This window comes from Notolabrus celidotus, chromosome 7 (genome assembly GCF_009762535.1).
Source record: "Notolabrus celidotus isolate fNotCel1 chromosome 7, fNotCel1.pri, whole genome shotgun sequence".
Taxonomy (NCBI): domain Eukaryota; kingdom Metazoa; phylum Chordata; class Actinopteri; order Labriformes; family Labridae; genus Notolabrus; species Notolabrus celidotus.
In genome coordinates, this window is record NC_048278.1 from 5,102,809 (window position 1) to 5,127,813 (window position 25,005).

The 25,005-nt window shown below is 45.0% G+C and overlaps 1 protein-coding gene across 1 annotated transcript in view; it reads right to left on the minus strand.

Annotated features, from left to right (window-relative positions):
• The window catches only part of LOC117816013 (complement C3-like), a 35,410-nt gene that overhangs the window by 9,795 nt on the left and 610 nt on the right, over positions 1-25,005 (minus strand). The window contains exons 4-27 of the mRNA XM_034688064.1: positions 24,742-24,933; positions 24,492-24,647; positions 24,239-24,365; positions 17,938-18,006; positions 17,601-17,798; positions 17,392-17,509; positions 17,188-17,276; positions 15,889-16,028; positions 15,526-15,741; positions 8,103-8,166; positions 7,914-8,003; positions 7,620-7,826; positions 7,420-7,495; positions 5,328-5,484; positions 5,146-5,241; positions 4,720-4,870; positions 4,461-4,546; positions 4,210-4,287; positions 3,966-4,121; positions 3,736-3,798; positions 2,728-2,809; positions 2,512-2,560; positions 2,263-2,353; positions 2,087-2,176 (exon numbers count right to left, since the gene is read on the minus strand). Of these exons, the coding sequence (XP_034543955.1) occupies positions 2,087-2,176; positions 2,263-2,353; positions 2,512-2,560; positions 2,728-2,809; positions 3,736-3,798; positions 3,966-4,121; positions 4,210-4,287; positions 4,461-4,546; positions 4,720-4,870; positions 5,146-5,241; positions 5,328-5,484; positions 7,420-7,495; positions 7,620-7,826; positions 7,914-8,003; positions 8,103-8,166; positions 15,526-15,741; positions 15,889-16,028; positions 17,188-17,276; positions 17,392-17,509; positions 17,601-17,798; positions 17,938-18,006; positions 24,239-24,365; positions 24,492-24,647; positions 24,742-24,933 (2,841 nt within the window). The remainder of the gene's footprint in view (positions 1-2,086; positions 2,177-2,262; positions 2,354-2,511; positions 2,561-2,727; positions 2,810-3,735; positions 3,799-3,965; positions 4,122-4,209; positions 4,288-4,460; positions 4,547-4,719; positions 4,871-5,145; positions 5,242-5,327; positions 5,485-7,419; positions 7,496-7,619; positions 7,827-7,913; positions 8,004-8,102; positions 8,167-15,525; positions 15,742-15,888; positions 16,029-17,187; positions 17,277-17,391; positions 17,510-17,600; positions 17,799-17,937; positions 18,007-24,238; positions 24,366-24,491; positions 24,648-24,741; positions 24,934-25,005) is intronic.

The following is a 25,005-nucleotide window of genomic DNA, read 5'->3' on the forward strand; positions in this document are numbered from 1 at the left end:
TTCTCAAAACCAGCATATTACTCAGAATACAAAAAGAGAGAAAGAAAAGTTGAAGATGAACTATGCTGTGTATAGTCACACATGTTAGGTTAACATGTGTTGAGCCTGCATGGCTCCTCTGCTTGCCACTGATGGGCATAGCAAACATCACAGGGGCCTGGTATGATAACCTGAGGGAGTGTGCGTGATCTACATTATTCTGCCTAAAGGTAGCCAGGCTGGTTGAGTAGGAAGGGAGGTAATAAAGAGGTAAGCTGCCCTGTCTGCTGTTGCTACAAACACAGTGTGGTAGTGATTCCAGAAGTTCCTCCTCACCCAAAGCTTTGCAGCCTAACAAAAAGTTAAGTTCTTGGCAGCACTGAGATGCCTATGACCTACAACCAGAAAAGGGTAATGTAACCTCAGGTGGGACCCCTCTCCTTTTTTCACTGGAGTGGGAGGAGAATGACCTTTATACAAAGGATCTCTGTAGCAAATTGTGTGAGGTCAAGCAGGGAGAGCAGGAAGTAGAAGTTGCAGCCATGCCTCAGACAAAGGCGCACAGTGGAGAAGACTTGTATCCAGGGATGTATTTGAGGCTGCCCCAGCCGCAAGCGGTAAATATGGCGTTGGCCTGCTTGGGCCTATAAAGCTTCAATGGCAGGTTTATCTTGCCAAACTGTTGATTGCATGGGTCCTGGCTTTTCTGCAGATTGCCAGCAGTTCTGGTGTGGCCCAGATGCCAGCTGCAGAGACGGATACTGCCTGGATCATTGTGTCCCCTGATAAACTGGGACTTCCTGTCACAGCTGGTGAGCCTAATTTCACACTCAAGGCCAGAACTTTCACAACATGGAGGTTGGGTCCCAGCTTCCAAGGGCAGGTACTCTTGAGCACTCTTTGCCGACAGGTGAGGATCTATGCAGGGTCATGTGGGGCTAGCAAAAGAGTTCCTCCCTGGCCCCTGCTAACAACATGTTAAAGTGTATTTTGACTAAGAGTTCTGGGGACTGAAAGACCCCAGAACTACTTTCCCCTGAACTAAAAGGTTCTTTGCTCCCATTGTTGTCTGCGTTTCGACCGCGGGCCGAAGTCCCGGGTAGATTGTGCAAATCAGGCCAGTGACGTATGGAGGAAAAGAAAGTAAATGCACTACACCACCAGACCAGTAGAGGGCAGTAAAACAAAGATGAGTGCCATTCATCACAGATGACACCATAGAAGCAGACGAACAGGTAGGTATCATTATGAGCAACACAACAGTTAGCCTGTTAGCATGAAGAGACGTGAAAAGAGGAGATAAGCGCGAGTAGCAAAGATGTTTCAACGCGGCTTTAAAATCCTTTTGAACTCAAAAAGCCGTGGCTGAGATGGCCGGTGTTTTGGTTTAAACAGCAACCCTGTTAACTGGAGACTTTCAGCCGGATGCATCCCTCATAAATGTCTTTAGACGATCATTAAATATCTGATGAGGATATTTTGAAATCTTAATAAAAACTAAACTATTTTGCATTCCCAGGAACTCCCTCTGTGTTTCAACAGCTGTGTAAACTCCACAAACACTGACACGTTCAGCTGAGGGTCTCCAGTTTACAGGGTCACTTTTAAAACCGTAACACCGGGAGAGACACATTCACGGTGGGCTGAGAGAAGACTACTGTTACAAGCTGCTAAATCAAGAGAATCACAGCTTCTTCTTTTGAAAAGTACACACACATACAAAAAAGATAGAACAAATAAAAACTAATGAAAGAAAGAGAAATCAAGTGAATCACAGATGTGTGTGATGTTATTGTGGACAGCGGGCGGAATAAAAATTGCAGGCCCTGCCCCCCGAAAGTCCCGGGGCTTTTTGAAAAGTACTACCCCCCTAGCAGGGGCTTTTTAGGGGGAGATTAACTACCCCTGAACTAAATTTAGACCCTAGTTCCACCGGTCGAAACACACATAGTTCCAGGGTAAAGTTCCTCCGGTCGAAATGATGGTGGCAGCAGTCCTTCAGGAACCGTACAACTGCTCTTGTTGTTATTGTTTTTTCTTGTCACTGGATCGCTAATTGTCAGATATACAAATGAATAAAAACAGAGTTTAGAGAACATTATCTTACCTTGTCCAGGTAAATGATGACGTTGCTTTTATCTGACAGCACAGTGTTTATCTCATACTTTTCAATGGTGCGGGCATGTCCTTTAGACAACTAAAACACATGCAAACAAAAATACTGTTAATAGAAAAAATAGAGTACTTAGTTTGTTTCTGCATTTTTATGTATTGAATATTTACTGAGTTAAGGTCTTTTGTGTTGGCGATGAAGCCAGTTGGTAAGCCAATGTCCAAGATTGACATGGTTGAACTGCGTTCAGGGTCCTTAAAGCTGCACGGAACAGACGGAACAATCCAAATAATGATATAAGAATGTTAAATATGTGAAGAAAAGACAGACCTTTATCAAATGGGCACACGGGGAAGATTTAGAGGTTTAGAGTCATGTTTCTGAAACACTTGTTGGAATGATCTCTTGTTAGTACTTACAAAACCTCAATGCTCAGCTTGTAAATCGTCTCATCATCACTTTGTGTCACTGCAGAGACAAACATTTCATGATCTCATGATTTATGTTCATCTGTTTCTTACAAAATGAAAATACTTGGTGGCAAAATCAGGAGGAGAAATTAACAAACAAAACAGGAAACTAATGTGAAGATTTTTTTTTAAATGCTATAATTATAAACCAAATCAGAATGTTACCTGGAGTTGTAGTCACTGACAAATTAAACTTCTGGCAGTCATTCTCCTTTTCTTTAGGCAAGGCATAATACAACGACATCATCTGAGAAAAATGGAAAAACAACGCAAACAACACTTCGTTATCACTGCAGGAGCCAAATCAAGTTCATGCCATGAAACCATCCATCCATTTTCTTCTGCTTATCTGGGGTCGGGTCGCGCAAATGCATGCTGAAGTTCCCAGCTCGAAGGAGCCTACAGAACCACATCATCATGCCATGAAATGACCTTCCTATTGTTGCGTTGTTGGTTTAGCTGCCACCTGATTGTACCAGACACGTGTATTTTGATATTTACTGAGAGTTGCTTGGGGCGGCAGTAGCTCAGTCCATAGGGGCTTGGCTTGGCAACCGGAGGGTCGCCGGTTAGAGTCCCAGTAAGGACGAAGTTTGGCAAGTGGACTGGTGGCTGGAGAGGTGCTGGTTCACTTGCCTGGGCACTGCCGAGGTGCCCTTGAGCAAGGCACCGAACCCTGAAGTGCTCGGGGTACGCTGGTTGATGACAGCATCCTTACTCTGACATCTCTCCTAAGTCCACTGCATGTTTGTGCATAAAATTGTATGTATATACACCAAACTGTGCGTGTACCATGACACATAACACGAGTGGAAAAATTGAATTTCCCCCTTGGGGATTAATAAAAGTATGTTTCTTTCCTTCTTCTTAAATATTTGAATTTGGACTTGTCCCAAATAAATAAGCTAATGTTATAGCTGACAATGTAATAAACCACTAACGGCAATAAATAAACATTAGACCATAGTAATACACATCTACAAATGACATTTAAAAATTCACTATGTTCTCAAGATGTTTCACAGCTAAATATGGAGACATGTTGCTGTCATTTTCAGTGTGAACAACTTTATAAAGGACGCCCCGTACTTAACAAAAATGTCTTTTGGCCTCATGTAGCGTTCAGAGGGAACACAAAGATAAGAAACGATAACAGAATAATCTTAAACTTACTTTCAGTGTTGCTTCCCCGACTCCTGAGGCAATGACCTGTACATCTTGGTTAATATCGTTGAACTGTTGAGATATAAAATATGCACACATGCAGTCACAGGAAAGCATCATTGACTGGAGTCTTTAGAAACAAACACAAAACACTAAGAAGAATGCTAACATAGGGCCATTATGCTGCTATGCTACTTATTAGCATTTACCAAATGATGTTTTTCAGGGTGTGTTCTTACTTTAGAGGTTCTTGTGGAAAACTGGTTTCCCTTGTTGAATTTCAACTTCTCAGACAGTGATCTGCCCGGCAACAAGAGGTCGACATTCAGATCATACTCTGGTTCCTCAGCCATAGCCCAGTAGCTAGCTACAGCCTGGTATACCATTATAGTAGCCTGAAGAAAGGGTAAGATTGACTCAGTTCACACAGTATTGTAAAAGAAGAAGAGAAGTGAGAGACACATCCAGACTGACAGGAGTTACCTGAGTTGATCCATATCCACCGTTCACCTTGCTCTGTTGTGAGAACCATCTGACCACTGGTTTGGCTTTTTCAAATTCCTTCATTAATAGGGGGCAAGAAAAGAGTTTAGATAACTGCATGTGTCCCTTTATTGGCCTTACAGAGTTATATTTTTAACTGGACTGAATTATAACTGCCAAAAACAGCTTTAACACCTGACCTTCTGAATACCAACATACAGTATTAACACATCTCTGCAGGATGGACTCACCTTGGCCTTGACCAGAGCAAGAAGAGCGTAAGCTGTAGCCTCCAGTTGGTATTGATGTGCCGTAGATACAGGCCAGTGGGACGAGTCTGCACACAAACACACACGCATGCACGCACGCATGCACGCATGCACGCACACACACACACACACACACACACACACACACACACACACAGACACGCCGGTCACTCCCTGTCAATACTACACTGGATTTGTGACATTCTTCATGTGCTGGATTAAGTCAGGATATTCAGGATACCTTGAGAGACAAACTTGTAGAGAACCTCCAGATTCAGCTTCCCTTGATTAGCCAGAGCGTATGATGATATTGCAACAGCATATGGGTTGGTGAGTCTGTGCAGATGCGTCTCTATGTAGGTCACTGCTTTATTTATGCTGCTGGGCAGACTCTAGACAGAAGGATTAGACATCCAATGAGTAGTAATAACCATGTTTTCTTTCAGATTTGTTAAAATCTACAGAGGGTAAAAAGTAGAAGACTCAAAGAGTTTTATTGGGTTGATGGTGGTTGATTTTTCCCCTTTGTCTTTTATTATTTCATTTCTTAAATTGTGATTTTCTGTATTAAGAAACTGTCAAGTGAGCCATTCACAAATGCAAGAGGGAGAATTTATCACAGGATGTAAAAGAAGAGTGTAAAGGAGAAGATTAGTGTTGTACTCACATTAACGGTGTCAGAGCATAATTCACGACTCTCCTGCATGGCAATCAGGCAGAACGCCGTCATGGAGACATCTGAATTTGAGCCGAGCACACCACCCTACACATGCACACACACAAAAAGTCTTTGTTATTGTTATTGTTTGCCTGTTTGTCTAAATGTAGATTTGAAGTCAGTGAACGTACACGCATTTCTCTACTGTACACATATCCAGTTTCTGTAAACAAGCCATTTGGTTGCTGCGTGAGAACGAGAAACTTGACAGCATCACAGATCACATGGATTTGCACGTTCACCAGATTGCTGGCCATGGCAAACACCTTGACCACATAGGCTGTTAACCTTAAAAAAGAGAGGAGAGGTGGTTTACAGAATCGCCTTTGGATTATGAATTTGTGTACAACATTGATCTGGTACTCTTATGGTTCACAGAGTTTAAGTATATGGGGCGCCGTTTCTAAAGTTGAGCACACTGAAAAAACCCCAGCAACAATTCTCCACATTTAGCTCCTACTAATGGCCCAACATACAAATTTACACTGCCTTCTATAGTGAAAGTACCAAAATAAAAGCTTCATAAAGAGATACAGATATCCCAACCATAGTCGGTCAGTACTGACTCCTACGGGTTACTAGCCGGAGTGCCCGCCGTAAAAATGTTGGAAAGGCAGTTTTGGAGGACAACGCTCAGAGACAGAACTGACCCAGACTATTGAACGGACAAGCTTTATGAAGCTTTTACTTTGGTACTTCCGCTAGGCTGCAGTGTGAATATTTGCATATTGGCTAAATATCTAGGATCGCAGAGCAACATTTAACATTTAGATTTAACATTTAACATTTAGATTTAACATTTAACAATTAGATTTAACAATCACAATTATCTTTAACATTTAAAATTTAGATTTAACAATCAACATTAATCTTTAACATTTATCTTTAAAATTTAACTTTTAACATTTAAATTTATATTTCCAATTATATATATATATATATACACTACCGTTCAAAAGTTTGGAGTCACTTAGAAATGTCCTTATTTTTGAAAGAAAAGCACTGTTTTTTTCAATGAAGATAACATTAAATTAATCAGAAATACTCTCTATACATTGTTAATGCGGTAAATGACTATTCTAGCTGCAAACGTTTGGTTTTTAATGGAATATCTACAAAGGTGTATAGAGGCTCATTTCCAGCAACCATCACTCCAGTGTTCTAATGGTACATTGTGTTTGCTAATCGCGTTAGAAAGCTAATGGATGATTAGAAACATCTTGAAAACCCTTGTGCAGTTACGTTAGCACAGCTGAAAACAGTTTTGCTGGTTAGAGAAGCTATAAAACTGGCCTTTCTTTGAGCTAGTTGAGTATCTGGAGCATCACATTTGTGGGTTTGATTATACTCTCAGAATGGCCAGAAAAAGAGAACTTTCATATGAAACTCCACAGTCTATTCTTGTTCTTAGAAATGAAGGCTAGTCCATGCGAGAACTTTCCAAGAAACTGAACATTTCCTACAACGATGCTTTGGTGCAGGTAAAGTGGGATTTGTACAAGATAAAAGGGATTTTGAATAATGAAGGCTATCACTCAATTTTGCAACGCCATGCCATACCCTGTGGACAGCGCTTGATTGGAGCCAATTTCCTCCTACAACAGGACAATGACCCAAAGCACACTTCCAGATTATGCAAGAACTTTTTAGGGAAGAAGCAGGCAGCTGGTATTCTGTCTGTAATGGAGTGGACAGTGCAGTCACCAGATCTCAACCCCATTGAGCTGTTGTGGGAGCAGCTTGACCGTATGGTACGCAAGAAGTGTCCATCAAGCCAATCCAATTTGTGGGAGGTGCTTCAGGAAGCGTGGGATGAAATGTCTTCAGATTCCCTCAACAAATTAACAGCTAGAATGCCAAAGGTCTGCAATGCTGTAATTGCTGCAAAGGGAGCATTCTTTGATGAAAGCAAAGTTTGAAGGACAAAATTATTATTTCAACTAAAAATCATTATTTCTAACATTCTCAATGTCTTGAGTATATTTTCTATTCATTTTGTAACTCATTTGATAAATAAAAGTACGAGTTTTCATGAAAAACACAAAATTGTCTGGGTGACCCCAAACTTTTGAACAGTAGTGTATATATATATATATATATAAAAAAATACATACATTTTTATGACGTTTTGGAGCTTAATGTATTTTCAGTGTGCACAACTTTTCAACTGGCACCCCTTATAAGACATCCTTGTTTAAGTTCATGAGTGTTTGGAATCCTCACCAAGAACTGCCTTGGCGACTCTCAAACACTGCAAAAGACCCGTCATGTTTACGGTAGCTCAGCTCAGCCTGGTAGCCTGTACATGAACAAAACCAAAACATTTAAACTGCAAATTCAACTTTCTACTGTGTCAAGAATCCTGTAACCTGCTCATAAGTCAAACAAAATATCTGGTACATGCACTAACAAATAAAGCCCACCCTTTTTGATGTGCTGGAGGGCTTCATCACGTTTCCCTAAGCCTGCAGCTTCCCATTGGTCGGTTGTGTCCAAGTATGTGGTAGCAATAACAGGAAGGGTCATGGAGGCCGCGTTTTGCTCTCCACAGCCGTAGGGGGCTCGGATCAGAGAGGCCATAGAGTTCCCGCTGATGGCGCTCTCCAATAATGAACTTATGTGCTCTCTTCCTGCGTGGACAAAAAGGCCCCCAGAGGATGTTAATGTCATGTTCAGTTAAAAAGGAAAGACTGAAGAGTTGAGGAGTTTGGTATCACCTGTCACAGAGATGAGTGTGCTTGTTTCTGTCCCTGGAACCATGTCATTGAGAGAAATGTTGCTGTTCAGGGTTACTTCTTGTCTATTATCTGAAAGGAGAGAGTTTTGGTGAGTTGAGGTATAAGCAAACACAAAAAATAAAAGTGACCTTTTATAATTACTTTAATCTACTTCAAAGTTTAACTTACCTAAACCTCTTTCAGCTGGGTGTAGTTTGATCACTTTAGGTGATTTTACCAGGACACCTTCAGACTGGAAACACAGCGGGAAGACAATATGTTTGCATTTTAAACAAACAAATTAACACAATCAGAAACGAGCTGTGGGATCATCTTCAAAGTATTTCCTGCATATATCTACTATACTCAATGTTGGATGCTGGATTAAGCCTATTTTATAGTTCTGCGTCGCTCATGCGCAGCAGTGGTTGAGACGGACGTGAGCACTGCCTAGGTGTGCGTCGATGTGTCTGCAGTACTACGCTGAAACGGAAGCGATTCACTGTAGTCCATAACAATTCATCTTTTTGCACTGTAATCAGAGACTCCAGTCTGCAGTTTAGTCCTTATCTTTAACAGACAAAGAATCATCATGTTTATGAATTAAGTTTTATTCTGCTTTGTCGCTTCAGTCTGTAATTATCCTCCATGCTGCGACTCATGCAGCTCCCCACGTGTGCATCTGTTTTTAGTCTTTTTGTGGCTCATGAAAGTGAGGTGAGAGAGAGAGAGAGAGAGAGAGAGAGAGAGAGAGAGAGAGAGAGAGAGAGAGAGAGAGAGAGAGAGAGAGAGAGAGAGACAAACAGGGGGACAGACAGAAAGGAAGTGGGGTTGATGACAGTGTACTAATACTTTGTTTTATAGGTGTTTGTGTCAGAATAGTCAGCCCCTATTTCAGCCTCGTACTACAACTCATTGATCTGAAGCAGAGCGAATGGAGAGCCTGACCCCCAATTTTCACAGGATGCGCCACGTTACGGCTGCGACACAGCTTTGCTCCATCCGAGGGCTTGCGCCCTGGTCCACAGGACGCGTGTTGGGAGCGTAGCACCAGCTCAGAGCAGCCAGGATCAGCGGGGTCCAGCATAGAGAGAACCACATACAAACAGCAGGTCACAGAGCCTTTCTGTGGTTGAATCATTTGGATAGTATTCTGTTACTTTTGTGCTTTAATCGTCAGTGAGTATGCTGCAGAACTATAAAGTTTAGTTTTTGCAGGTTTAGATGAGTTTAATAATAATAATTCTGCTCTATTTTGTTGTCCTGTTACCTTCTGACACAGTGATCATCTTAAAGTGCTGTTACCTTCTGACACAGTGATCATCTTAAAGTCCTGTTACCTTCTGACACAGTGATCATCTTAAAGTCCTGTTACCTTCTGACACAGTGATCATCTTAAAGTGCTGTTACCTTCTGACACAGTGATCATCTTAAAGTCCTGTTACCTTCTGACACAGTGATCATCTTAAAGTCCTGTTACCTTCTGACACAGTGATCATCTTAAAGTCCTGTTACCTTCTGACACAGTGATCATCTTAAAGTCCTGTTACCTTCTGACACAGTGATCATCTTAAAGTCCTGTTACCTTCTGACACAGTGATCATCTTAAAGTCCTGTTACCTTCTGACACAGTGATCATCTTAAAGTCCTGTTACCTTCTGACACAGTGATCATCTTAAAGTCCTGTTACCTTCTGACACAGTGATCATCTTAAAGTCCTGTTACCTTCTGACACAGTGATCATCTTTTTTGCGATCAATTGTTTTTTATTTCAAAGAGAAGGGCATGACATATTTCAAAGACAATAGTACAACAGGTTGTAGGCATTTCACTTTAAACTAGAACCCCCACCCCCCACCCCCAACATGGCGACAACCCCCTCCCTCCTATCCCAGCAAGATCTTCAACATTGTTACTTAAGTTGTAAACAGCAGCACAGTATGTAATACTCTAGTCTCCTCTGTGTTTAGTAGGTCAAGGTAAATAAAATAAAATACAAACAATACATAAATAGATGAATAAATAAGTAAATGAACAAAAGGTCACACATAAGTACACATTTTTCATCCCAGTAGGTCTTTAACCATTGCAGCTGCAGAGGACCAGGTTCGGATTGTTTTCTGACCAGCCCCATGTATTTTCCAGTGCAAGGCTAACATTTTTTTAGCTGCAGTCAACCCCGCTAATAGAACGCGGTTCTGAGTGGAGGACAGGTTCAGTGATGAGGTGTCGTTAAGAAGCAGCGTTCTAGGCAGATATGGTACGTCCATATCCAACAAATCTGATAAGGTGGATGACACTGATTTCCAAAAGGACGCCACATCAGGACACTTCCAGTCCATGTGTAAGAAAGATCCCACATGGCCCAGAGAGCATAGATCACAAATAGGAGAATGTATGAGCTTCATTAAATATCGTTTTCTTGGTGTAAGGTACATTCTATGTATGAACTTGAAGTGCATAAGTTTATGATCAAGGTTTTTTAATGTTTTATCTAAATTGTCCCATACAGTTGACCAACATATCTCATCACTGGATAGACCAAGGTCTCTTGTCCACACTTGATGAACAGCCAGAGGACCACAACAGGGTTCTAGTATGAAAGAGTAAAGGGCAGAGACGAGGCCTCTCGACCTGACTCCCACATCCAACAACGTGTGTAATTTGTGGGAGGGAAGGGGAGTACCCCAGGGCACACCGTAAGCTTGCATCGCTGATCTGAGACGTAAATACAAGAAAAAAGATGTACCTGGCCGATCATAAGTAGCTCGTAGATCATTAAATGCCCTCAGCCCTTTGTCATCGTAGATGTCAGATATAACATTGATTCCTCTGTCGCTCCACTCCCTAAAAGAGAAAGGGACCCCTCCAGTGAGCAGAGAATAGTTAGGAAATATAGGACTTTGTACGTGCCACTTTAGCAAAGAGCCGGTTATCCTCCCCACTGAGTGCCATACAGTCAAAAGGAATGACATTATAGGGCCCAGCTCACGTTTGGAGCATTTAATGGAAAGCCCTGAGTGGATTAAATCTCGAAGTCGGTGAGGGGAGGCTAAATGTTCTTCTATAGGTCTCCATGATATTTGTGTCTGGGGATCGAGCCAATTCGACAGTGGTCGCAACACATACGACCAAGAGTAAAATTTAAAATCAGGGACAGCTAGACCTCCATTACGTTTATTGCGCTGGCGAGTAGTTAGCTTGATACGTGGTCTTCCTCCTCCCCAGATAAACTTTGATGTTAATTTATGCATCTTGTTCCAATAGCCTTTAGGTGGGGAAAGGGGTATCATATTAGAGTAAAAGTTCACTCTAGGAAGGATGTCCATTTTAATAATTGACACGCGTGTTTGTCGAGAATTCGGAAGGCGCGTCCACCTTTCCAGATCTGCCTCCACCCGTTTCATTATACCTTGGAAATTTTTGCTAGAGATGGAAAACAAAGAGGGGTAGATATCCACACCCAAGTATTTGAAGGTCTTAACTACTGGTATGTGCGTTGGCAATGTGGCAGTGTCGAGGAGTGAATTGAGGGGCATCAGCGCTTATTTAGTCCAGTTAATTTTATAGCCTGAGAAAGCGCTGAATTCCTCAAACACCTCTAACACTATCGGGATACATATTGACGCGTTATTTATGCACAGCAGAACGTCGTCAGCGAATAGCGATATATGGTGTGAGGTGTTACAGAAGGATATGGGTGAGAGAGAGGGATGCTGCCTAATTGTCTGCGTGAGAGGTTCTAGGGAGAGAGCAAACAGAAGAGGAGAAAGAGGGCATCCCTGGCGGGAGCCTCTCAATACTGGAAAGGGTAATGAAATAATGTTACTTGAAATTACCATAGCTGAGGGGTTAGCATAGAGTACCTTAATCATCTTGATATAGTTAGTACCAAGACCAAAAGCTTCAAAGGCCATCCAGAGATAATTCCACTCAAGTCTGTCAAAGGCTTTTTTTGCGTCCAAAGACAGAACAGCACATGGAGACTCAATATCTTTAGAAAAATGTTGACTTAAGGTTGGAAGATTTGCCTTCTGTATAAAATTAATACATCTGTCTTTGTCTAAATTGACTTCAGAGGTGTAGAGGCTAGAATAAAAATTGCAAAACCCTTTGTTAATAGCTTTTGGTTCTGTTAAAATGGTCTGAGATGACCCAGAACGAATGGCTGTTATGTTGGTAAATGTCTTACTTCGTTTAAGTCTGAGCGACAGAAGGTGACTAGGCCTCGGGCCGTGGAAGTAGTAAGTTCTTCTGGTTTTGTGGATTAAAAATTCAGCTCTTTGTCTGAGCAGAAAATTGAGCTCGATTTTTGTGACTTCAATAATTTGTTTCCTGGCTTCAGAGAGAGAGAGCTGCTGTTGATGTTCCAGGGAAGTAAGTTTGCTTTCGAGTTCATCTATTTTGGCCAGTCGAGACTTACTAAGATGTGAAGCGAAAGAAATCGAGGTGTTCCTGATACATCCTTTAAGAGCGTACCAAAATATACGAGAGTCGTCCACGGAACCAGCATTCTCAGTGACAAATCTGCTCAGCTCTGTCCTAAAGAAGGCACAGTACTCTTCGTTTTTAAGTAGGGTTGTGTTAAAACGCCAGCGAGCTGCTTTGGTCGGTGTGTTCAGTAAGGTAAGTTTAACTAATCCAATGCTGTGGTCAGATAATGGAGTGGGAGAAAGCACTGCATTATGAATTTCAGAAATTGAGCTGGAAGTTAAGATATAGTCAATACGGGAGTATGTTTTGTGTCTACCAGAATAGAAACTGTATTGCTTAACTGTAGGGTTAATAACGCGAAATACATCAATTAAGCTGAATTCAGATATAAATTTAGACAAAGAGGCTGATAGAGAGCCTTGAGAATGAGAACAGTGTCCCACAAAGCCCGAGCGGTCTAAAACCAGGTCCACAACCGCATTCATATCTGCACCCATTATTATAGAAAAATCAAGCATCTCCATCAGGATCTCAGATAGTGCGGTGAAGAATAGGGGTTCGAATTGGTTAGGGGCATACACTGATAGGAACGCTAATTTACGACCAGCAATTATGGACTTTATATAAGAGATACGGCCATCTTCACTACCAAATTGATCAAGTATGGTTATGGTTAGAGAGCGTTTCAGAACGATGAGAGAGCCACTGGTTTTAGAATCAATAGAGGCCGAAGCTGCCACATGATATTGTCTATTAGCGAATCGCTGTACGTCAGATGTTTTGAGATGGGACTCTTGGATAAATGCAATGTCAATATGGTTTCTACGGAGTAAATCCAAGCAAGCGGCACGTTTAACTGGTCCATTCAATCCGTTTGTGTTCCAACTAGCTAACTGTAAGGTCATCATGAAACTGTTGTAAGGCTAAAATGGGCTGAGCAATGTGCAGAGTGTTAAGTCGTCGAGACCAAGTATGTAGACCTACATTATACACACATTCAGATAAAATGTTGACTGTATCACAATAAAGGTAAGAAGATCTCATCCCCCCCTGATCCCTGTCGCCAATAACCCCTAAACTCACCTCAAGAAGCAGGAGAGTTAACAAACAAAAAAACCCAAAACGCATCAAAAGAAAAAAAATGATAACCTCCCCAAAGAGCATCAGGCACTTGGCACTGAGAAAGCGAGCGAGTCCATACCGGACCCGCCCGTCCCCCCTCAAAAAAATCTGTCAAATATTGACAGATTTTACTATAAACTACCTTAAGTTGTAGAAGCTATGAACTTGACTAATATAAAAGTTTAACTTTCAAAGTTAAGTTGTTAAACCATTTCAAACAGGAATATGCAAATATACAAACATTCTGTATGTTTTGTAATTTGACAATGGACCAAAAAGCTAAGCCATTAAAACAACTGGGCATTGGTTATAGCTGGTAACATACCTTATTGTCCATGAACTAATATTCCGATAGGTGGCATGGTAAAAGTTATTAAGTGAACAGGTGAAATCAGCCATCAGCACTAGGCATGTTCATCAACAAGTTATTGTCTGGTGATCAATCAGTCCTTTCCACTCGCCTGTTTCATGTTGAGAAAGTCCTCAGCTTCGGTGCTGGAAACGAAAATGTGTTGATCCTGCCCGCGGATGAGCGTCAGCTTGGCCGGGCAGAGCAGAAAGGCTTGGAGTCCCTGCTTCCTTGCTTCCTCCATGGCCAGCGAGAAAGCCCGGCGTCGTGTTACCGTGTAGTTGCTGAAGTCGGCTGAGAAGCGAATATCCCGGTTCTGGAGCTTGACAGGTGTTTTCCGCGAGGCTTGGAGTATCTTGTCCCGGTCAGTGAAGCGGAGCATCTTACATATCAGTGGCCGGGGACCTCGGTTGGCGGTAGCCGGCGGGCCGATGTGGTGAGCTCACATGACTTCCATCTGTTGCTCACCCAGGTTAGGGAACCATTTCTGGAGATTTGTGGAGATGAATTGGGAGGCATTGGGACCCTCCGCGTCCTCGGGGATACCCAATATATGCACGTTGTCCCTCCGGTTTCTGTTTCCTAAGTCCGCTAGCTTAGCTTCATAGTCCTCTAGTTTAGCTTTGCAGCCCTCTGTGGTTTTCTCCGTCTTCTCGACTCTTTTGCGGAGAGAGCTGTGGTCAGTACGCAGCTTAGCAACATCCTTACTGCAACGAGACAGCTCAGCTTTTATTGCGTCAAGTCTTCCATTTAGTCCAGTAAACTGTTCAGCCATGAACTCTCGCTGTTTGACCATGGCTGTCTCTAGCATTTCGGCTAGCGTGTTATTCTGAAAACCCTCGCCATCGCCGTCATCAGATGACTCGTGGTCAGGGTCAGGAGCTCTGGCGGACTTTCTTTGTTTCGGCATCATACAGGGTGGATGTTGTAAATGTCACAACACACTCGGAAACGGAAGTTAAATTAAATTAGAGGTAGTTTTTAAGTGAAATGGGGGAAGTAGGAGCGGGAGCGAAAACGCTAAGCCGCCATCTTTCCTGCAGGTCACGTGATCATCTTAAAGTTCTGTTACCTTCTGACACAGTGATCATCTTAAAGTCCTGTTGAAGTCGTCCTGGATCCTGGACATGTGGCTGTTTGTAGCTTACATCCACAATCGATGAGTATTTCTAATCTAAACGATATTTAAAGTCCGTATGCAGTGTTTTATTTTGAAATTTGTGGATGTTGCATGCTATCCTCGTGCCTGACTTCCTGTCCACATCGATCTTTTCTGTGCAGGTTGATGCATGCTAGGCTCGGGCTCCGAAGAAAATAGCATATCTCTGACAGAGCATCACGGGGGCACGCTCCTGAGATGGAGCTGAGACGCGCTGAAGCGCCCTGTGTCCACATGAGCATTGACTAGAACGGGAAAGTATTGGCTGCGATGTGCACTGCGCAGCCGTGACGCGACGCTGTGCATCCTGTGTATATTAAGGGAGAGTCCGTCTGTTACGTTATATGATGCAATATTGAAAAAAGAAAAAATATTTCAGTTGCTTTGCTAAAGATGACCACATATCTCTCTAAATTTGTGCACTGAGGTCTTGTAAAACATAAAAACAATTACTGACCTCTATTTTCAGACAGAGTTACGTATTAATACGATAAAAAATGTAACCTGCAAGTCGCACTTTAACTCACAAATGGGTCTGTTTATCTTACCACCACCAGCAACATCTTCTTTACTCCATCACTCAGTTCATAAGACCTTTTGACAACTGCTTTGACTTCAATGGGGAATTTTCCTTTTTGCATGGGAATGATGATGTACGACACGGATCGCGTGGTGCCGGAACCGACTCTGACCTCCTGAACATATTTACCACGCTTAGAAGCTGCACTGCACAGGTGTGCGTCCTCTACCAGTTCCACACGCACCTTTAAAAAGATGGTAAGAATGAGGAAATGAACAGAAATACATCAACATTGAAGACAAATAAAAAACTGGTCAAGTTGCCCCAGAATACCAAGTTTGTAGTAAACCTGGCTGTCTGTTCTGAACCCAAGAGCTGAGGACTGACTCACTTGCACAGGTTTTGGGCTGTAGTTATGTAGGACAGCTTTGATTTCCAGTTGCTCTCCTTTGACTGCAGAGTATGGCAGCTTGAGATCGATGAAGAATTTCTTCCGGACGATGATCTCTAATGGATCAGCCACACAGATACCTTAAAAGACAAGATGAATACATTAAATAAAGGAAAAGGACAAGGAAAAGATGCTGGAGGGACAAAAAGAAAGGAGAAATGTTTAGCATCCTAAAAATTAACAAGCTTTCTCTAGCTATAGAAATCTGACTAGTTCAAGAGAAGGTCCTCTGAGTCACTGCCGTAGATGGCCTGCTGCTGTGGACATGCCAGACTCCAGCTGCTACAACTACTGCTATCTGTCTCACCACTATCATCTCTCTCTCTCTTCATCTCCCTCTATCCCTCTCTCCAACACGGTCTCAGCAGATGTGTGTCTAACATGAGTCTGGTCCTGCTGGAGGTTTCTGCCTGTTAAAGGAAGTTTGTCCTTGCCACTGTAACTTGCTAAATGCTGCAAAGTGCTCTGCTCATGGTGGATTAAGATGAGATCAGACTGAGTCCTGTCTGTAAGATGGGACTGGATCTTATTCTGTGGCGTTGGCTCGCGTACGTATGCGGCGTTGGCTCGCGTACGTATGCGGCGTTGGCTCGCGTACGTAGGCGGCGTTGGCTCGCAAACGCGGCGTTGGCTCGCGGCGTTGGCTCGCGGCGTTGGCTCGCGGCGTTGGCTCGCGGCGTTGGCTCGCGGCGTTGGCTCGCGGCGGTGGCTCGCGGCGGTGGCTCGCGTACGTAGGCGGCGGTGGCTCGCGTACGTAGGCGGCGGTGGCTCGCGTAGGCAACGGTGGCTCGCGTAGGCGGCGGCGGCTCGCGGCGGCGGCGGCTCGCGTAGGCTGATTGATTGACAAAGAAAGAGATGTTCTACAAATGTCTGTGAGAGATAATGTTCTACTTAAAGCTAGGGTGGAATGTAGCATTTCCTCAGCACCCCGTCTAACCCCCCCCCCATGAAATGTACACTTTGCAGGAGGCAGGCAGAACAGCAGGACGGGATTTGATTGGTTTCATCATTTGGCTCCTGATGGCAGGGATTGGTTGGTGTTTTCCCAGGTTTACTCCGGCTGTAGATAGCAGCTTTTTTTACCTCTTTTTTAAGAACACATTATTTATTGGTTGACATCAGGACATAAAGATCATTTTAAGCAGTATTACAAAAAGTGTATCTAAATCTGACTACCAACCCCAGCTTTAAACAAGTAAAGAAAAAGTCAAACTGTGCTTTGAAACACGATCCTCTCACCGTGAGTTCTTGACAGACTGATGCCGGTAAACTGCCAGGTCGTGATGGAGTCTTGCAGGGGAATATTTCGTTTAGTAAATGTGCTTTCACTGTAACGAAGACAACACAAATAAACAATCAAAAACATTCTGTTTAGATGGAAAGAAAATTAGTACAAAATTACAGTTGTGGCAATATTTCTATGCATAAAGTCGGTTGTCTTACCAGCCAGGATTTTGCTGAGGGCACGAGGGCAGTATGACATCCTTCCACAGCCAACTTTCAGGGAACTTGGAGCGAGAAACAATTTCACTGGTGTCTTCATAAGCATCATCTTCCTCACCTAAAGTGTGATTAAAAATAGTTTTATAAGCTTTGTTCTGTGACACAATGGCACGTACCAACACCAGGTTTTAATTCACTTAGTCACTTACTGCGAGCCAGTATGAGGCCTTCCTCCTTCCTCTCTGCTTGCTGGCTTTCCATCTGCCTGCAGCAGTTCAGGAAGGCCTCGACACAGGCTGGGCCTTCGAAAATGTACTCGCTTCGCCTCTCACAGCTGTATGAGACAGAGGTGTCACTCATACCGTCTAAACAACAGTCATGCTGTAGTTTGACTTCATACTGACTCACTGGGTGAAAGACAAAGAGGAGAGAAAGAGGTGATTTGTTGTGAAAAAAAACAAAGTGATGATGCATAAATGGATGGTAGTCATGCATGTGTTCAGTGACATTTGTAATCAATAGGATGACTGGAGCAATGATTCTTACACAGGCTGGTTCTGACTTCCATGATAGTGCTGGCTCGCTTCCTCCTGCTGATGACTGGACACTTCAAATCTGAAAATGCAAAACATGTAAACATTAGACAAACAGCAAGTACAAAGTCTGCATGGTATCTGTGATGTCACTCCTCAGTCAGTATGTGGTGGGCTGTGAAAAAGTGTTGAACATGAGTAAAACAATTTAACATTGAGCATAACTTGCGTAACCCCTGAGTCTGTATCTGATTTGGATAATCAGTTATTTGTCATGCCCCAAAATAAAGCCTGAGAAAGCAGGAGTGTGTCAGTCAGTAAGAAAGGCTCAGCCTTTCTTTGGGGTATCATATAAGAACTTTTCAAGACATTTCTTATTACTTCTATGCAGGTGACATTCAGCTGTACTTGCCTTTTGAACCCCATAATATCTGTAAGTTGTCGATCCTGTATGCAGCGTTCGATGGCAGAGAATTACCTGGTGAATTCAGATAAGATTGAAATTCTTATCTCAGCTCCTGACTGTGTTGTTCCAGAGGTGAGGAGAAGCCTTGGGTTTTTGTCCTCTGCTGTTAAACCTGCCCTACGCAATCTAGGAGTCCAAATGGGCCAGGCCCTTAGCCTGGACCAGCATGTAAATAATTTGGTTCGTTCGTTCTTCTTTCACTTAAGAAATATCGCCTAACACAGACCTTTTGTGTCCACAGCTGAGCTGGAAATGATTAGTCATGCTTTTGTGTCATCTTGGATGGATTATTGTAATTCTCTTTTCCCATGTCTTAGCAATGCTTCAATGTCTGTTTTTATGTGTTAGAATGACCCTTTAGCGGCTGGATGATACAGCAGGCATGATGAACAAAATCACAGGCGGTGGTTCAGGTGTACCACAAACTGGTTTATTACACAAACAGCCACAGCGACATCAGACACCAACCAACAACGAACACAGACAGATTATAACTGGCACCTTTTATAGTGTGGCACTAATTGGCCTCCTGGACCAAACCATCTGGAGGTGTTCACAAATAATTTATTCTGCTCCCCAATTAACTTAGACACCTTCCCCTGTTCCTGACTTTATGTCACCAATATTAACAACATTTTATAATTCCCACATTTCCTAAAATACATCTAAACCATGCCATTTAATTGATTCCCTTGCACCGCTAAATTCAGACTCCCCCCTGACCAATTTGTGCTCTGGTCCCACCCCGGAACCTTTATGTGGGTGTCCGTTCCTCGGGGAATCTTTTAAAGCTGGGGTTGGTAATCAGATTTAGATACACTTTTTGTCATACTGGTTAAAATGATCTTTATGTCCTGATGGCAATCAATACATAATGTGTTCCTAAAAAAGAGTGAAAAAAAGCTGCTATCTACAGCCGGAGTAAACCTGGGAAAACACTAACCAATCACCGTTTTTTGGCTCCCCAAATTTTAAACCAATCAAATCCCGTCCTGCCGTTCTGCCCGCCTCCTGCGTGTACATTTCCCCGGTGTGCACTCCTCCGAGTCCCCGTCTCCGCCCTCTACTTCCCCTGACTCTATTTACTGCCCCTCTCGCTCGTCCTCGGGCCTGTCCCCTCTGACCTGATGAGGTGCTTTGCTCAGGACTGTAGTCCGGATCAGAGTCTAAAAAGCTCTCACCAACAAGCAGAATAATTAATGACGTTCAGTAAGTCCTACAGAAAATATATATGTACTGTAGCGTCCGTCTGGACGCTGTAGTGATGACGAGCCGATTCGTGAACACGTTGAGCTTTGTAACCGGTCACTGTCGGCCGTGATCACGCCAACCAACAAAACAACAATCAATGTTTGAATGAATGAAGAACTTCTCTTGTCTCTCCTCTCTCCCACTCGCACACTCTACACCTCTCCTGATGCCTTCACCGACCGTCAACACTGTAGGAATTAAGAGCATCTACACTGAACACATTTAACAAACAGTAGAGCTGTCACAGTATTACATGTGTTATAACTTTTCTCCTGATATCGTGTCACCGGAACAACTGGATAATGCTAGCATGATAGTTGTGAGTACTAACAGCAGCCATGTTTGTTTGTGTTTTTAACTTTCACTATGATAATGTTTTGGTGAGGACCGGTTTTGAATCAGTCACCATCATATGGTCGAGAATCAGCAGCGCTCGTGCATGTGAGCGGGGGGGCGTCGTTTTGGAGGAGGTCCGAGGGAGGAGGGGAGGGGTTAGACGGAGTCATGAGGAAATGCTACATTCAAAGTCATGCTGGTTTTCCGAGACTGCCAACCCTAGCTTTAACCGGAACACCCTGGAGCGGACACAGAACAGCGACCACAGGTAAGTCAAACAAACAATTTCGACATATTCGCACTACTGCCCTGGCACAATTTAACGTTAATACAACCACACACATTCATATTCACTGCACACATGATTATTTATTGCTGACGTTAATCATTGTATCGGAGCCTTCTAACTCTCCTCTCTTCTCCAGGTGGAGCAGCGCCCCCCCGCCGGCAACCCCCGGACAACCACACCTCAACCACGCACTATGGTTTGCCTAACTCCGGCTTAATTCCTTAATCAATTAATAAGAAAAACAACAACAGATGTGCAAATACGCAATGTGCAAATGTACTGTGCAAAGATTGCTAATAAAGTGCAAAGTGCCGTCAATACTGTGTGTTGTTTATTAAAGTGCAATGAGCCCAAACCCTTGTGCAATATTTACAACACAACAGCCATCCTTCATGAGTAACGAAGGGCTCTTCGTTACAATGTCTCTCCAGTCTTAGGTTCTCTACACTGGCTCCCCATAAAATCGAGAATAGAATTTAAAATCCTTCTTCTGACCTACAAAGCTCTTAATGTTCAGGCACCTTTGTATCTTAAAGAGCTCATAGCGCCCTATTACCCCTCTAGAACACTACGCTCCCAACATGCAGGCCTGCTGGTCGTACCTAAAGTCTCTTAAAATAGTATGGGAGGTAGAGCCTTCAGTTATCAGACCCCTCTCCTTTGGAATCATCTACCAGTCAGGGTCCGGGAGGCAGGCCTGGGGTTGGGGCCCGCAGGCGAGCACCTGGTGGCCGGGCCTTCAATCATGGGGCCCGGTCGGGCTCAGCCCGAATGGGATACATGGATCCGTCCTCCCGTGGACTCACCACCTGCAGGGGGACTCACAGGGGTCCGGTACGAAGTGGATTGGGCGGCGGCCAGAGGCGGGGGCCTTGGCGGTCCAATCCTTGGTTACGGAAACTGGCTTTTGGGACATGGAACGTCACCTCTCTGGTGGGTAAGGAGCCGGAGTTGGTGCGGGAGGTTGAGAGATACCGGCTAGATATAGTCGGGCTCACCTCTACGCACCGCTCAGGTTCCGGAACCAACCTTCTCGAGAGGGGTTGGACCCTCTTTTTTGCTGGAGTTGCACCGGGTGAGAGGCGGAGGGCGGGTGTGGGCTTGCTCATAGCTCCCCAGCTCTCTGCCTGTGTGTTGGAGTTTTCCCTGGTGGACGAAAGGGTTGTTTCCCTGCGCCTTCGGGTCGGGGAATGGGTCCTGACAGTCGTTTGTGCTTATGCACCGAACGGCAGTTCAGAGTACCCACCCTTTTTGGAGTCTTTGGGACGGGTGTTGGAAGGCGCCCCGACTGGGGACTCCATTGTCCTGCTGGGGGACTTCAATGCTCACGTGGGAAATGACAGCGTGACCTGGGGGGGCGTGATTGGGAGGAACGGCCTGCCTGATCTGAACTTGAGCGGTGTTCAGTTGTTGGACTTCTGTGCGAGTCACAGTTTGTCCATAACGAACACCATGTTCGAACATAAGGGTGTTCACAAGTGCACGTGGCACCAGGACACCCTAGGTCGCGGATCGCTGATCGACTTTGTAGTCGTATCGGCTGATCTGCAGCCGTATGTTCTGGACACTCGAGTGAAGAGAGGAGCAGAGCTGTCAACTGATCACCGCCTGGTGGTGAGTTGGATCAGGTGGCGGGGGAGGGTGCCGGACAGACCTGGCAGACCCAAACGAACAGTGAGGGTCTGCTGGGAACGTCTAGCGGAGGACCCTATCAGGCTGGTTTTCAACTCCCACCTCCGGCAAAGCTTTGACTGCGTTCTGGGGGTGGCGGGGGACATGGAGTCGGAATGGGCCCGGTTCAACGTTGCCATTGCTGAGGCGGCTGTCCGGAGCTGCGGTCGCAAGGCTGCTGGTGCCAGTCGTGGCGGTAATCCCTGAACCTGCTGGTGGACACCAGAGGTGAAGGGTGCCGTCAAGCTGAAGAAGGAGTCCTACAGGTCGTGGCTGGCTTGTGGGACTCTGGAGGCAGCTGACAGGTACCGGCAGACCAAGCGATCTGCGGCCCGGGCGGTTGGCGAGGCGAAAACTCGGCCGTGGGAGAGGTTTGGTGAGGCCATGGAGGAAGACTTTCAGTCGTCCTCGAAGAGGTTCTGGCAAACTGTCCGACGGCTTAGGAAGGGGAGGCGGCCCTTTGTTCGCACTGTTTACAGTGTGGATGGGGAGCTGCTGACCTCGACTGAGAGTATAGTCGGGCGATGGAAGGAATTTGGTGGTGGGCTCGTTCATCACTGGGGCCGAGGTCGCGGAGGCAGTCAAACAGCTCTGAAGCGGCAGGGCCCCGGGGGTGGATGAGATCCGCCCCCGAGTTCCTCAAGGCTCTGGATGTTGTAGGGCTGTCCTGGTTGGTAGGGCTGTCCTGGTTGACACGCCTCTGCAACGTTGCATGGACATCGGGGACGGTGCCTCTGGAGTGGCAGACGGGTGTGGTGGTCCCCCTTTTCAAGAAGGGGGACCAGAGGGTGTGTTCCAACTATAGGGGGATCACACTCCTCAGCCTCCCTGGGAAAGTCTACTCTAGGGTGCTAGAGAGGAGAGTCCGGCTGTTGGTTGAACCTCGGATACAGGAGGAACAATGCGGTTTTCGTCCTGGCCGTGGAACACTGGACCAGCTCTACACCCTCGGGAGGGTGCTGGAGGGGGCATGGGAGTTTGCCCAACCAGTCCACATGTGCTTTGTGGACCTGGAGAAGGCTTACGACCGTGTCCCCCGAGGTATCCTTTGGGGGGTGCTCCGGGAGTATGGGGTGGATGGCCTGTTGCTACGGGCCATTCAGTCTCTGTATTGTCGGAGCCAGAGTTTGGTTCGCATTGCCGGCAGTAAGTCGAATTCGTTCCCGGTGGGGGTTGGACTCCGCCAGGGCTGCCCTTTGTCACCGGTTCTGTTCATAACTTTTATGGACAGAATTTCTAGGCACAGCCAAGTGGCGGGGGGTTTCCGGTTCGGTGGCCTTGGGATTCCGTCTCTGCTCTTTGCAGATGATGTCGTCCTACTGGCTTCATCGAGCGGTGACCTCCAGCTCGCGCTGGGACAGTTTGCAGCTCAGTGTGAAGTAGCAGGGATGGGGATCAGCACCTCCAAGTCTGAGGCCATGGTGCTCAGTCGGAAAAGGGTGGCCTGCCCTCTCCGGGTCGGAGGGGAGTCTTTGCCCCAGACGGAGAAGTTTAAGTATCTCGGGGTCTTGTTCATGAGTGAGGGGAAAAGGGAGCAGGAGATTGACAGACGGATCGGGGCAGCGTCTGCAGTGATGCGGGCACTGTACTGGTCTATCCTGATGAAGAGAGAGCTTAGCCAGAAGGCAAAGCTCTCAACCTTAGAGATAGGGTCAGGAGCTCAGACATCCGGGAGAGGCTCAAAGTAGAGCCGCTGCTCCTCCGGATCGAGAGGAGCCAGATGAGGTGGTTCGGGCATCTGGTTAGGATGCCTCCCGGGCGTCTCCCCTCCCTGGGGAGGTGTTTCGGGCATGTCCGACTGGGAGGAGGCCACGGGGAAGGCCCAGGACACGCTGGCGAGACTATGTCTCTCAGCTGGCCTGGGAGCGCCTCGGTATCCTCCCAGAAGAGCTGGTGGAAGTGGCCGGGGAGAGGAGTGTCTGGTCTTCCCTGCTGAGACTGCTGCCCCCGCGACCCGGATAAGCGGAAGAAGATGGATGGATGGATGATTGATTGATTGATGCCATGTTTTTGTATTTAATTGCAATCTTTTTTTTGCCTTTTAAGTTTGTTTTTTCCTTGTTGTTTTAAAGCACCTTGTTTTGTGACCTCTATTCTTGAGAGGTGCTCTATTAATAAATCTTACTTACTTACTTACTTTGTCTCAGTGAAGTGTTTACTTGACAGGGAACATCATTTGTTTCCGTTTGCCCCTAGCTTCACATTGCATAGAACTAATATATAACCATGAGCAGTAAAGGCAAACATATCTGTATAAACACAGACCAATAAGAGCCATAGTGAAGTCTTAAGTCGGTTCACCTTGTCTGTATGGAGTCCCAGAAGCGCTGGTCTCAAACAACAGCCCAGCGTCATAGAATACACCCATACTGTCCTCCCCTCCACCCGGTGTGCAGCCTGTGTCGTACTTTTCTACAACGTCCCACACCTGAAGAGAGTAGAAGTTATCCACAGCCAGTTAAACTATACTCATGCAAGTTTTGATCATCTTTAAACTAACGTACTTGGCTAGCCTCTAAAAAAAGATTCGGGGAGGTAAAGAGAAAGTAATTGCCTTCTTCTGAGTGAGACGGTGCTTGTTATTCAGGACGTACACGCCTTTGTCAACTGCCACCAGCCCCACTGTGGCCCCTGGATCCCCAGTTATCCTCAGATTGAAGGATTCCTGCGGCTTATAGTACGACTCACGATCGGTTTGTTCCAACTTCAACTAAATCGGGAGGCAGAGAGATGATTTGTTGTTTACTTTAAATATGGTAGTTTGTATCATTCCCTTTTGGGTTCATCTCTGCTACACATCTCACCACGCCCATGCAGGAGTCCTTGACATCAACCCACAGAGAGTCCGATACCACTTGCTGATCACTTGTATGGTAGTAGGCTACAATACGGAATGATGGCATCATTTCTTTGGTTATAGGGATTAACATGGCAATGAGGACTTCATCACTTGCCCTATATTTGCCATGATTAATCAGCTGCCCTCTGCTCAAGATCTGGGGACACACAGATACAAAAACAACAACGTTTTAGTGCAACATGGGAGGATACGATGCAGACTGCTGAAC